Here is a 15000-nt window from a genome sequence, read left to right on the forward strand (position 1 = left end):
GAATTTTGACTTAAAGTTACTTTTGTTCAACAAGCAAGTTCTTTTTTGAGCAGAAATGACACAGGTGTCTCCCCAAAGATAATAAGACGATGTACAAGAGGCATCATTGTGGAAAAAAATATTTCTCAGGTTTTATTTATATTTTAGCAAAAAGTATCATGTCCAGAATTATTCATACCCTTCTCAATAATCAATAGAAAAAAGCCTTTATTGGCTATTACAGCAATCAAACGCTTCCTATAATTGCAGACCAGCTTTTTGCATGTCTCCACAGGCATTTTGCCCATTCATCTTTAGCAATGAGCTCCAAATCTTTCAGGTTGGAGGGTCTTCTTACCATCACCCTGATCTTTAGCTCCTCCACAGATTCTCAATTGGATTCAAGTCAGGACTCTGGCTGGGCCACTGCAAAACGTTAATGTTGTTGTCTGCTAACCATTTCTTCACCACGTTTGCTGTATGTTTTGGGTCATTGTCGTGCTAAAATGTCCACTGGTTCCCAAGGCCAAGTTTTTCTGCAGACTACCTGATGTTGAGAATCTTCATGTATTGCTCTTTTTTCATGGTGCTGTTTACTGTGATTAGGTTCCCTGGTCCATTGGCTAAAAAAACACCCCCAAAGCATTAGGTTCCCACCACCATGTTTGACAGTGGGGATGGTGTTCTGTGGGTTGAAGGCTTCTCCATTTTTATGCCAAATGAAGGCAACATCATTGTGACCAAATAATTAAATTTTTGTTTCATCTGACCATAACACTGAAGACCAGAAACCTTCTTCTTTGTCCAGATGAGCATTTGCAAAGGCCAAATGAGCTTTGGCATGCCTTAGAAGTGCCTGGAGAAGTGGCGTTTTCCTTGGTCTGCATCCGTGGAACCCAGCAGTGTCCGTTGGACTGTCTGCCTTGAGACATTGCCACCAGCAGAGCCCAGATTCACCAGAATGGCCTTGGTGGTGATCCTTGGATTCTTTTTTTCACCTCTCTCACTATTCTCCTGGCCAACACAGGTTTCACTTTTGGCTTCCGACAACGCCCTCTGAGATTTTCCACAGTGCGGAACATCTTGTATTTTTTAATAATACTTTGCACTGTAGCCACTGGAACTTGAAAACATTTGGATATGGCCTTGTAGCCCATTCCTCACTTGTGAGCAGCCACAATGCACAGCTGCAGGTCCTCACTGAGTTCCTTTGTCTTAGCCATGAATGTCCACAGACCACCTGCAGAGAGCTGCTGTTTTTCACCTGTTGAGTTGATCAAAACAGCTATTTCCAATTAATCAGGGTAATTAGGATGCTTTAGAACAGCTTTGACTATTTGGAATGGATGGAACTTTGGATTTTCCCAGAGACTGTGACAGTTTGTAAAGGGTATGAATAATTCTGGACATGATACTTTTTGCTAAAATGTAAATAAAAGCTGAGAAATATTTTTTTCCACAATGATGCATCTTGTACATCATCTTATTATCTTTTGTGAGACGCCTGTGTCATTTCCAGTCAAAAAATAACTTGCTAGTTGAATAAAAGTAACTTTAAGTCAAAATTTGCCAGGGGTATGAATAATTATGGGCTTAACTGTATATATTATTATATGGTCCCAAGTGTGAGTGTATGCACTTCACGTTTATTAATTTCAGATCCCTGCAACAAGCCCAGGTCCAGTTTACTTTGGCGATTTGGACTATTCCATTTCACAGCTGTTGTTACATTTTTTTCCCATTTATTTCGTGTACAGGCCAAAGCAATCTATTTGTCGTTTCAGGTTGTAGTATTACACAACATTTTCAGATCTAATAGAAATAAAATGAGTGTTTAAGTAATTCATTCAATTTATTGTCTTTATTTATAACTGGCATTATTGTTTCATTCTATTATAGAATCTTACAAGAAAGAGGCAAAATTGTATTCCATTATGCTTTATTAGCTGCTTCGGTAAAAAACAAATCAACAATGCAAAAAACCCCCAAAAACATTGCAAAACAACATACTGGAAAACAATTATTCATCACTCGATTGCTTCAATACAACACTTGGGCACATATATGCGGGACGTTTCGTGGCTGTTTTGATATCGCTCTCTCTCTTAATCGATCAAATCTCGCTCTGGTAGCAGCTTTAAACTCGGTATGACCCAGGTTGATAGAGGTGCCCAGTCTGGATCGCATTCCAGCATTTTGTAGGCTGGTTTTCCTACAAAACACAACAAACATTAGCCCGCAAAGCCACAGTGAACAAAGCAGCATAGCGCAACGAATTCATTTCAAATCAATATAAGACTTATTTGTAACCTACATCAAGAATTATGTTATGATAAATTACGTAATAACTACAACAGAAGACGTACCTTTGTGGAAATGCTTGGAGCAGACTAACATGTGAGCTGGAGTGTTCTGGCACATTATATTTGGTCTTTGAGTTGCTGCAATCCAGGCCATCTGTCGGCTCTTTGTTACTTCGGAAACATGGCTTGAACAATTTCTCTTCCACGACGTAATCCGATAAAAAAACGATCTCTTTATCCGTCGGCTTCCCGTGGCTCTCATGCGACCGGCTATTGCAGTTAATAATACAACAGCTTCTTGCCCTATCTTGTTTCTTTTTATCGCTGTGTGACTGTTTTCATGTGAAAGCCTCATGTGCGCTAGTACCGCTTGCCACGCTGCGTTCCCAGAATCCTTTGTGGTTTTACCCCAGAATGACGTCACATTTTCAATCTCTATTTCTGGAGCTCGACTGGTCGGTTGGTCAACCCGTCCTCCTGTTAGGGGCATTTATGGGTTGGTATGGGCGTGGTCTCTGAATGTTTTTCCATCTGTGGCGTCCCTCAGAGGCCAACCTGAGTGTGAGATTAAGTAATCCAGAGTTATCCTTTAACCCCCCCCAGGTTTCTGTTCAACGTAGTTTAAACGTGTGTGTGTGTTAGGCGTGTGTTTTGTGTGTGTGTTTGCTTGCACCGGTTTGGTTTTATCTGTGGTTTGTTTTCTGTGAGCTGCAGTCTAATCTCAGCCAATATCTTGCTTCAGCTCTTTGACAACTGAGCGTGCTGAGAGAGGTCAGCGTGAGGTCACAGGTTCACACGTGTCACATCTGATCCTAATCAGCAAATAAACTACTTCCTTCCTTCCTCCTCGTTGTAGGAGCTGACTCAGAAACAGATCACAAATGCCAGGAAGAAGTTTGACTTTTACAACAAGGTGAGGCCCACACTGTACCTGTGTGTGATGTCATCAGCCATTAGCCAACCACAGGCTTCAAGTGTTGATCTTTCGTCTTTGACCCCCGGCAGGACCACAGCGGCTCAGTGCTGAGAGAAAATCTGAAAAACATCTTTACTGATTTGTTCCCCGCTGTGAACAAGTAGGTTTTATTTCCTGTTTCAGACAGTGCTGAGGGACACGGAAAGAGCCTGAGGATGATGATGACGATGATGAAGGTTAATCTGTTTGTGTGACCTACAGGAACATGTTGGAGAGGTTCGTCACTGATGAGCTCAGAGCCTCAGACAAAGACTTCTCTACAAGTAAGAAAACGATTTTAAACCAATCACACTGATCAGAAACTCTGATGAAGCTCTCACTGTTCTGTCTGATTGATCTGGTTGATTTGATCGATCCGTCCACAGCAATAGACTTCCAGCAGTTCCTCGGGATGTACCGGCGGCTCTTCTCTCAGTGCAGGAGTGTGGTGAGACTCAGTTTTTGGTTTTTTTCTGATCACATTTTACGAGTTAATGTGAAACATTTAGAGTATAAATCTCAGAAAATGCTCTTCAGAGACTCCCGAGTCTCACGAGGTCTCATCTTTGTTCAGGTGCTTCAGGACTCTGATATGGGTGTGGCCCATAGCCAGTTACCTGAACAGAAAGTCAGCCCTCCACCTCTCAGTAAGGTACGTCTGCTCCGTCATCTGACTGGTCAAAGGTCATTCCGCTTTACTTCATCTCCCTGTCTTTAAAGGTGGTGACAGCACAGAGATTCTGGGTTTGTGTTTTTGTTTTTACCCCAAACGCGACAGCCTTGAGGTGGCAGTTGTTGTAATTTGGTGCTAGCTAAATAAAATAAAATTGAGTTGAATAAGGAAAGCAAGAATATTCAAAACACATACAGAAACAAACATAAAAGTAAACAGTTCACTAAAGGTCAGGGTGCAGCAGACTTTAGCACATGTGTACACGATAGAATGAACACCTTGGGGTAAATAGTTCACAAAACAGAATCAGAACAGTTTAATTTGTGTTCTAACACAGTTACAGCTGCTGGCACCACTGAAGATGCTGATGTCAGCCTGTTAGTTCTGCTGATAACCATTTAGCTATAATGTTAACCTGTTACCTGATAGCCATGTAAGAGCTGATATTAGCACTGATGTTAGCCTGCTAGCTGATAGCTGTGTAGCACTGATGTTAGCCTGTTAGCTGATAGCTGCTGTCCTGTCCTGCACAGATCCCCAGGTATAAAGGCCTCAGAGGACAGAGTCAGACAGCAGCCCAGGTAACACAATGAGCAGAGGAGAGACTCACCTTGTGCTATTGCTAACCATCACCATAAACAGCAGCTCTTCTGACTAACGCTCCTCTCTGGCCTCCTCTGTCACAGCTCAGAAAAAGGAAGCTAATCTCACCTTTTCATCTCATGAGTCATCAGCTATAATGATCATAGCTCTTCTGGTTAGGGACTAAAATGAAAGGCTCTAACTTGAAAATACGTTTTAGCTCCTTCCCCTCGCTGCTGTATTTCTCCTGATTGGCGGACTTCAGGAAGCCTGCTGAGGGGCAGTACACTAAGCCTGTGAGCTATGTCATCTGAATTCACCGGACACAATCGCTGCCACCATATCAAAGGGCTTCTTCCTATTCCCATCTTTCAGAATAAAAGCTGCAAATGAGTACACATCTTTAGTTTTACTGGTTAAATAGATTAAATAGATTTGTTTATTTCTGAATGAAGACGTGAACATTTTTCTAACTTGTGGTGCTGCCGCTTTTAAAGCTTTTATTGTGAAACATACAGGAAGTTCCTGGCTGCTGAACATCAGCTTTTGTTTGAGACCTGCAGCTGATTATGATCAAATCTATCTTTTCTGCTCTCAAACACTGTGACCTGGTTACTGCAGCTTTAATCGGCCTCCACATTTTTCTCTTTACTGTAGGGCTGCTCGATTATGGCAAAAATGATACTCACGATTATTTTCACTGAAATTGAGATCTCGATTATTTGACGATATTTATTTAACAATAACAATGTATTGAATAATGGCTTTAAAGATTGTCAAAAAATAATATAAAATAGTGTGCAAATACTGATTACAGTGCAAATGTTTGCAATATAAAAAATAAATGAAAAATGTAAACATCTATGTTTAGTGAACTTCAAAATACTGCACAATATTTGATCCACGTCTGACTCCGCGAACCCATAATGTTTCCACCAATGTTCCCTCTAATTTTTCATGTGTCTGAGCGAACACACAAACTCCCTGAGCGGTCCCTTGGACCACTGTGAGCGACATCAGACGTGTGCACTGTGGTCACAGCAGCATCAAATCCAAGTTACATGGTTTATTAAAATAATCAAATTACAGCATTTACATTTATGTTAGACTACTTTTAATTAACTGCTTTAGCCCGCTTACAATGAAAATTTAAAAAATCCTGTTCATGACCTGTGTAGTATGTTAACACTATTGGAAGTAAAAATAACTGTATCTCCAATTTTGAAAACACAACTTTCTTTCTTTTCTTTTTTTTCATAAAGCTCTGACTTGTATTATGAGTATGAGTCTGTGGTCTGGGAGAGTCCTGTAACTCTCTGTCTGCCAAATACAGTATATAATGACCAATGTTGGGCAATTAATTATATAGTTACTACTTCAAAAAAGTAACTCAGTTTGGCAAACAACAAAGTATTTTGCAGCTATTTATTTTTAAAATGCAGCCAAGGCGTTTTTTTAAATAAACATTTCAAACTATTTACAGAACAATCAGCTGTTCTGCATCAGATCTGATGCCACACAAATCATTTGTGCCACTCCAAAAACTAATTTCTGTCCCCTATGAGATAAAGGAGAACAACAGCCTGATACCTGCAGGCCTGACAACAGGAGATGTATCACTCCTGTAACACCTGTAACATTCAGCAGCCGCCTCATTGTTCTGACACACACAACAAAACTATTGATTACACTACACACTAACTACACAAGATTTGCGCTAAACGTCTCAAATCTCTCACATCTCAGAACACCGCCGTCACTCCTAAAACTTCCCCCCGTTTCTTAACAACTAGATGCCACGTTGCCATATCATTTTTTGATTGGTCGACACGGTACTGTTTTTTCGACCAATAGGAAAGGGCGGGGGTTTTTTGGTTTTGTTTTTGCTCACAGGTGGAGAGTGCTTTCGAGCGTTTTCCTTATAAAACGCCGTTTTTACCGTTTCTTCCCGCAGTAAATATAAACAACGATAGTATTCAGGAAGAAAACCAAACATTGCAGATATTTTTATCATAACTCTGGTTTTACGTGGCCCATCAACACAATTTAAAAAACTGGTATAAAGTCCACACTTTTTTCCGTCAATTGTTCCGTCTGTCCTGCTCACATCTCCAATGGTTGTACACGTTGTCATTAATGTGGCTTCACTGCACATCAGCCACGGCGCTTTGCTAGCTAAAACACCGGTGTCGGCACATAAGGACGCTGTCATAGCCTGTCAACCACGTTGATTGGCTGCGTATATACGAATGTGAATCGCATTATTGGCTGGACTATAGGATAAGGTGGCATCGTTCTAATCCCATACAGGAGCAGCCAGTCACTTACTGACTAACACTGCAAAACAGAATTGTTAAAGTTTTAATTTTAATTTCAATTCAGGTTAGATTTTTTTTGTGCGCAACGCAGATTTTCTGTGCCCAGAGACCGTGCCAGCAGTGCGCAATTGCGCACGTGCGCAGCTTAGAGGGAACATTGGTTTCCACACCACTGAAGTCGTTTTACCTCTCTTTTCAACCAATGGCATTCTTTCTTCAGCAGCCATTATCCTCTCCTCTCCAAATAACTTCTGCTTAGCTTTCCGAGCTTCCCTCGGGTCCTCTTAATTGTTGTGACGCGTGTTCGAAACGCAGAGAGGTGCGCTCGATTTGCCACACGGAGCAGCACGAGAGTAAAGCACGAGGGAGGTGCTAATAATCGGCTCAGTCATTTTTAATGATCGTTGAAAACCCAGATCGTAATCGAGATTAAAATTCGATTAATTGAGCAGCCCTACTTTACTGCGTCTTCATCACCTGCTCACCTCCAGTCTGGGGTGCACAGTGTGACCTGAACTTGTCATGTCGCTGCTCAGGACTCAGAACGTTCTCTGAGTAAAGGAGACTTCCAGCAGAAGGATGAGACCTCCGCCGACAAGAGGGAGTGCCTGGACCTGGACCTGGAGGGGGAGGAAGACCACGATGAAGGAGATTCTTTCTTTGACGACCCGCTGCCCAAACCGCAGAAGACCTACGGCTGGTGAGCTTGGCTGACCTTTGACCTATGAGTCAGTGTGAATTCATGGGTCAAACGTATTTCCCTTCAGCTTCAAACCACAGTAGTCATCCTTCCCTCTCACATGTACCCTCCCCCTCCAAAATAAAAGGAAAAATTCCAGAAAGTATTTGTTGAATCCAAAAAAGGAAAATAATTTTATGATTTTCTTTCCTACAAATTGCTTCAATAAAATAAATGTTGCAAACAATCGGAACATTTATAAATAAATAAATGAAATGAAAACATGTTATAATAGAAAACTGATTTTTCTGCATTTAAAAGAAAATTGCTCCAGCTTTCTCTCTTTCATCTCATACCTGAACTTTACCTGTCTGTGCTGTCCACACCTGTGCTGTGTCTGAACGTGCTCCTTGTCCTTCCTCTCCTCCTTCTTCTCCTCTTCCTTCTGCGGTAGTGCCGTCTCCATGTTGGAGGAGAGTCTCTCTGGCTCCACCGTGTCCTCTATGAGACGAGGCAAAAGTCTGAGCGAGTGAGTGTGCACGCCCCGTCCTGCCCAATCAGAGGAGCTGTACGTTCTTTATTTAAAGAACTTTATTGAAACAGACACGCTGAGACCAACACAGACACGCTTCACTTCACTACAGACTGCATAAATAATCATTGTTATTATTATTTTTTTTTATTATTATTTATAATTTATTTTTATTTGTTCTTAATGAGCAGATTTTCACTGAAGTGTCTCTGTGCTCTGAGCTGTTTCACTGACCAGCTGATGAATGCAAACATTCAGATTTATCCAGGATGATGATGATGATGATGATTGGCTGCAGAGCCCTCCATGCTGGGACAGAGCCTGTGTTTCAGCTTGTCAGGCGGCGTCCAGAGCTGTGAGCTGGGGTTTGAATGTGGAGCAGGATCACGGTGTTGGTGTTCCCTAGATGGACTGGGTGTGGAATGAGCCCTCTGTGGGTGTGACCGAGCTGTCTTTGTGTGTGTGTGACTGAGCTCTATGTGGGTGACCTCTCAGCTCAGCGTTCGTGATGAAAGTGGAGCAGCTGGAGTGTGGGCAGCACCTGAAACGCTGTCAGTCTGATCGAACAGTTTTTAGATCAGTGATCGATCACCAGTGAGCGGATGTTATTGATATCCCTGCTCCCTGTGTGTGTGACGGGCTCTGCACGTTAATAGCAGGGAGCGTCACACCCACAGAGGGACACAGAGATACAGGAATGACACTCGTGTAAGCGCTGCCTGACAGAGCGACCACAGAAACACCTGCTGAAGATCTCCCAGCATGCCCTGCTCTTACCTGTGCCCGCTTGCAGGTGAGGCCCCGTCCTGCTGTGTCCCGTGTGAGTTGTTGGGGAAGGTAAACTCGGAGCTGCTCGCCCGTCCGCCTCACTAAGCGTGTGTTAAATCAGCATCCCTGTTGACGCCAGTCCCGCGGGCTAAGCTGTACTCAGCTCAGATTACAGTTTGCTGGCAGCGATGTGAAACTTTAAGGATGTTTGTGGAGAAAGTGGGTCACAGGGGAGCTCCAAGCTTCTCCTCCTCCTCCTCTGCTCATGACTCCGAGGGTGTTTAACAGTTTTCATGGCTAATTACGTCCTCCTCACTGGAAGCTCAGACTTTGATGTTCACTGACACCTTTCTTTCCTTCTTTTCTCCTCTTCCTCTCTCTCCTGGCATCAGCCTATCTGTGCTGGCTGCTGACGCAGAGGGCGAGCGAGACGAGCCTCTCTCTGATCCCTCTGAGCTCAGGTGAGCTGCAGGTGCACCTCTCTTCATGTGATTGGTCACTGATGAATCCTTCCAGGTGAAGCAGGTCAGCATCAAACCTCTGGGCTTTCCTGTCTGCTCTGACATTTTGGTTCCTCTTGTGAACACAAAAGTGTTTTGATTAAATCGTTTTTATATTCCTGGAATTGTGTGATGTCACAGAAAGGGGATGTCCTTTTATAGTCAAATGGTTTATAGGCTTCACTGATAGGTCTGCTTTGGGTTCCAGGGATGACTTCAGGAACCATAAAGACAGGATAAAACTGATTAAACACCACGTTTTCTGTATTTATTTTTGCCTTGAAGCTGTTGCTGGCTTCTCTTTGTCATAAATCAAGTGCACCCCTTTTAGTTTTCAGTCAGACTCTCACTGACGTAACGAGAGTGTTCGATCTGTGCAGAAAATGTGAAATCTATGAAAGGTTTCTGAGTGTTTATATTACGAACCCTTGGGTTTATCTCCTGACCCTATTGGAGGGCCATGCCCCACAGCATGGGAACCAGCACTCTGAACTGTGCAGCTGTAGGCGGAGCCGATAGATCAGCTGCTTTACAACCCTCCTCTTCTCACGGCGTTTCTGGTCCATGGTGAACCTGCTGTTTGATGCTGTGCTGAAGTTGGGGGTGCCTGATTAATTTGACTTGCTGGACTGTCTGTCTGAGTATCAGAGTCCAGTCTGTGTCTTGATGTTTGAGCTCTGTCAGGGTCTTCAGTCTGTGCTGTCTCTTCTCTACAGGAAGGCGGAGGTGTCTGGATCCAGGGGGAATCCAGCAGCTTCGCTGTCTGAGGCTCAGAGACCGGCATCAGGAGGAAGAGGAGGAGAAAGCAGCGTGTCAGAGCCAAACCTCAGCAGGAATGGTCGGTTTGATTTCTCTCTGAGCGAGTTTGCATCGAGTGTGTTTCTGTGAGGTCACCTGATCTTTAATGAACTGATTGTGATCCTGAACGTGGCTGTTCTCTGTGGACTCCAACTGGTATGGTTGTGTGGTCGGATGTTCGTGTGGTTGGATGGTTGTGTGGTCTGGTGATGTAGAACTTCCTGTTTGCCTTAGAGCAGTCTCAGTGAAGCTGTCGATGCTGACAGATAAAATGGAACTCGTGGTTTCTCTGCAGGAGCGTCTCAGGACAAAGACAGAGGCTTCAAAGCTCCAAGTGACAGAAGTGGATCTCTGCATTTAGGTAGGATTCAGCGCTGACACACACCAGGTTTAGATCACATAACACAGAGTACATGAGCAGAAACAAACACCTGAACAAGGTCAAAACTCACCTGGAATCTCAATAAACAAGTATAAATACAACTACAAATATCAACTAATAAGATAAACATAGGCATTGTGTCCTCGTTAACCAATCAGAAGCTGTGATCAGTCAAATGATCAGAATAATCCTTCTTTATTTGATACTCTGTCTGAAACTAGCTACTTTAGCTCCTCTCCCTTCACATAATGCTTTTCTGATGGCTGCCTTCAGAAAATATGTATATATATTACAGCAGTGAGCTTCAACTCTGGGTCAAAGATTCAAGTTGCAGTTATTTATATTTCCTATCACCTTAAATCTTCACTGAAAGACAAGTATCTTTGACAGTGTATATATAGATGTATTATGCATAAGAGACAAATATTCGTTTAATATGTTGGCATTATTACATTTGGCTCAATGCTTACATACATGTGTAAAAAGGAAAATGTACAAGCTGTGAAAACTGTTTCTGATAGAAGAGTAGACTGATATATTTAATATTCCTTTATTGGGTGAGAAAATCAGACCATGTCATAACTGCTTTAAGTCATACAGAATAGATATCAGAGCCTTAAACAGGCTGACTTCTGCTAAATGGGTCAAACTGGGCAGAAAGTATACAAACACATAACATCCTTATAGAATAGGATGTAACACTATAGATCAACTTACCTCAGAATATATAAAGCATATAAACAATTACAGCAATATGATGCAACAAACACAGCAGTACTACTAATCCAAAATACTCAAAGCTTCATAGAACTGAAACAAACATTTATTTTTAGGTCCATTCTGCTGCTGATACATACTTAAGGTTCCCTTTCAGTCGATTCACTCGGTACAACACATAAGTATGGGATATCACGCCCTCGCGTGTCCTGGCAGAAGAAACCTTTATTCACGCCTTTAAGGCAGATGACGTGTGATGACACGCGCACGGCCCCGCCTGCACATATAGCCGCTGTCATCACAGTCATCCCTCAGTTCTTATGCTCTTCACCTCGCTGAGAACACTTCTGCTGAGTTGGGCTAGCTAGCTGCTGCTAGTTAGCTCCGTTGTCTGCCGACTTGAACTTAGCTTAACTGCCCCTGTTGGTGTTAGCCTCCACCGCCCAGTTGGTGTGTAGGCTGCCCAGCGAGCGCTAATTTCAAGTTTTTCCTGTGCAGCGTTTAAACTTTGCGTTTTGGAATGGACTCCAAACCGAAGCGAGCAAAGCAGAAATCTTCTGTTCGCCCCTGTCCTCAGGGATGTGGCTTCTGTTTGCACGACAGCGACCAGCACGATGCCTGCCCTGTCTGCCTGGGGATCGTCCACGCTAGGAGAGCGTTGACGGAGCCCGAAGCCTGTGCGTTTTGTCACCAGCTCCAGCGCTCGACCCTGGAAAGACGGGTGACGTTTGTGGAAAAAGTGCTGGGACGCTCGGCTGTCGCACGGCATGACCCTCTCCTTTCCGAGTCTGGAGCCCCGGCTTTGTCCGAGTCCGAAGACGAGGATTTTCCGGTCGATGTCCCCGCAATTAGCTGGGCTGACCACATGAAATATGTTGACGGGTTAGCCGATGACGAGCCGGAACCATGCAGGAGCGCTGACGAGCTTCAGCCTGGGTTGAAGCCCGCCAGCGCTCCCCAGGAAGACGATGATGTGCTGGTCATCGGCCTGGACATCCATGGTTTGTCGGAGGATGAGCAGGAGAGCTCATTGTCGGCCCAATGTGCTGCCGCTGCTGCGCCGGTCGGCCACGATGACACCTCTCTTTTTTCCCTGTTTCGCCGCGGTGCTGAGAAGCTGCAGGTGGACTGGCCCTCTCCTCTGCCAGCTCAGAAGCCGTCGCGGTTCACGGGTTTTTTCCTCCCACCAGAGCCCGCAACGGCCAAAAACTGCCTTCCCATGTTCCCAGACTTTCTCTGCGAGCTAACAGCATCATGGGACAAACCTCTGTCTACCCGTGTCACTGTGCCCGGCTATGGACAGTACATGGATTTGGACGGCACCGAGGGGGCTGGCTTAGCTAACCCACCTCCTATGGAGCCGTCTCTGGCTGCTTATCTGGCCCCGTCCCATAACCATGGTGTCGGCGGCCCCGCAACTCTGCCGTCCAAGCACTGCAGATTCTCTGCTTCGCAGCTGGAGAAGATTTATCGGGCTCAGGCTGGCACTGCTCGCGCCATGAGCTCCGTCACCATGCTCCAGACGTACCAGGCAATGTGCCTGGCGGAGCTCGGATCGCTGGTTCCTGATGACAGCCCTTTGGCACCTCTTCTTAACGAGGTCAGAGTCGCCACAGATTACATCCTCCGTGCATCTCGCTGTGCAGTGCTCTCCCTGGGCAGAGGGATGGCTTCGACAGTAGTGGCACAGAGGCACCTGTGGCTGACCCTCTCTGACGTCCCGGATAGGGACAGAGCTGTATATCTGGATGCACCAGTGTCTGCAGCTGGGTTATTCGGACATTCACTTGAAGCCATTCAGGCTAGATTCGATCTGAGGAAGAAGCAGACGGAAGCTCTGCGCGACATCATCCCCAGACGTCAGCCCAAGCCCAAGCCCGCAGCTAGCTCTCACAGGCCCGCCGCTCCTCTGCCGACTGGCAAGAGACCGGGCGCCCACTGCTGAAGTGGGTGTGCCGCCAGCGAGCACATCCTCCGGCCCGAGCTCCACGCCAGTCGGCCTGGAGCAGAGGCCCACACTCGGGCCCCCGGCGGGACCCGACGCCCAGGAGGAAGAAGCCTCAGCCCTCCTAGCTGTGGTTTCGAGTGGAGAAGGGGTCCAGCAGCAGGGAGACGCTGCTTTTACCCCTCGGTTGCCGCCCAAGAGGTGCCGCTTAAGTTCTGTTCAGGTTGTCAGCCCCAGAAGGCGCTGCACTTTCCTAACACAGTCTCCCAAGCACAAAACCCCTGCACACAAAATGCCTCAGGTAACTCCCTGTTCAGGTGTGTTAAATGTTCAGGTGACCACATCAAGTGTTCCCGCTGTTTTTCATTGTTGTGCCCCAGAAAAGGTGCCTCCAACAAAATGTATGACTGTACATGTTCCCATGTTGCAATAAATAAAGAGTGTTGTTTATTCTCAAACAATCACAAATGCTCAGCCTGCGGGCAGAATGAGCCAGGTCAGGCAGGTGATGCAGTCCCCTGCAGACACACTGGGGCGACAACGCCCGCCAACGGTGCTGCAGGTCAGCTGGCTGGCTGCTCACTTCCCTCAGTGGCGCGCTTGCACCCCTCTCCGTGGGTGCTGCGAACCGTGCCATGGGTTACCGGTTGCAGTTCGGGTCAAGCCGCCTCGTTTCCAAGGAGTCGTAAACACGACTGTCAACACCGAGGCCATGATACTCAGAGAGGAAATAAAGGCGCTATTGCAGAAAAGAGCAATCTGAGTGGTCCCCGCTCGGAGACAGACAAAGGTTGGTACAGCCGCTATTTTGTTGTTCGAAAAGAGGGGAGGGCTTCGTCCCCATCCTCGACCTGCGAGTCTTGAACACGTATCTCACGCACGTACAGGTTCAAGATGCTAACACTCAGACAGCTCTTGAATGCAGTCGGCCCGGGAGATTGGTTTGCGACAATCGATCTAACAGATGCTTATTTTCATGTCGCTATACACCGAAATACAGGCAGTTTCTGAGGTTTGCATTCGAGGGCGTAGCCTACGAATACCTAGTGCTGCCGTTCGGGCTGTCGCTCGCTCCTCCCTTCCCTGAGGGAAGCAGGCTGAACATGTTGAAGCCAGGGTGGGAGCTGTCCTTGATAATGTTTGCTGCTCTGCTGAGGCAGCGGGAGGAATAAATGTCCATCAGGGAGGGAGAAGGCAGCCGATGATCTTTTGTGCTGTCTTGACCACACTCTGAAGCCTCACTCTATCCGCCTTTGGTGCAGCTGCCGTACCATACCGTGATGCAGTAGGTTAGCAGGCTCTCAATGGACGAGCGGTAGAAGGTCAGCAGCAGGTTGGAGTTCAGCTCGTACTTCCTGAGGACTCTCAGGAAGTGCAGCCGCTGTTGGGCCTTCTTGACGACCGCTGAGATGTGTTCTGTCCAGGAGATGTCAGCAGAGATGAGGACACCAAGGAACCGGAAGGTGTGGACCCTCTCCACACACTCCCCGTTGATGTAGAGGGGGGCCAAGTCGGTGCTGTGTCTCCTGAAGTCAACAATGAGTTCTTTGGTTTTCTTAGTGTTCAGTGCCAGGTTGTTTTCTGAACACCATGCTGCCAGCTTCAGGACTTCCTCTCTGTACTCTGGCTCGTCTCCCTTCGAGATGAGTCCGACTACCGTGGTGTCATCAGCAAACTTGATGATGAGAGTGTTGTTGTGGGTCGAACTGCAGTCGTGGGTGTAGAGAGAATACAGGAGGGGCTCAGCACACAGCCCTGTGGGGAGCCGGTGCTCAGTGTGCGCAGTGGAGGAGAGATGAGGGCCGAGTCTTACAGTCTGGGGCCGGTTTGTGAGAAAGTCTTTTGTCCAGGCACATGTGAGAGGAGGGA

At 45.9% G+C, this 15000-nt stretch overlaps 1 protein-coding gene across 6 annotated transcripts in view; it reads left to right on the plus strand.

The window, feature by feature from the left end:
• The window catches only part of cep43 (centrosomal protein 43), a 29188-nt gene that overhangs the window by 6536 nt on the left and 7652 nt on the right, over positions 1-15000 (plus strand). For 2 of the 6 annotated variants that reach the window (XM_039598480.1, XM_039598481.1), the window contains 11 exons: positions 3139-3195; positions 3288-3358; positions 3460-3521; positions 3624-3685; positions 3812-3889; positions 4444-4491; positions 7347-7510; positions 7944-8018; positions 9182-9250; positions 10006-10127; positions 10383-10448. In XM_039598480.1, the coding sequence (XP_039454414.1) occupies positions 3139-3195; positions 3288-3358; positions 3460-3521; positions 3624-3685; positions 3812-3889; positions 4444-4491; positions 7347-7510; positions 7944-8018; positions 9182-9250; positions 10006-10127; positions 10383-10448 (874 nt within the window). The remainder of the gene's footprint in view (positions 1-3138; positions 3196-3287; positions 3359-3459; positions 3522-3623; positions 3686-3811; positions 3890-4443; positions 4492-7346; positions 7511-7943; positions 8019-9181; positions 9251-10005; positions 10128-10382; positions 10449-15000) is intronic. The other 4 variants (XM_039598483.1, XM_039598484.1, XM_039598482.1 and 1 more) reach the window with 4 other exon arrangements.

The sequence above is a fragment of the Oreochromis aureus genome, linkage group 15 (assembly GCF_013358895.1).
Source record: "Oreochromis aureus strain Israel breed Guangdong linkage group 15, ZZ_aureus, whole genome shotgun sequence".
NCBI lineage: Eukaryota > Metazoa > Chordata > Actinopteri > Cichliformes > Cichlidae > Oreochromis > Oreochromis aureus.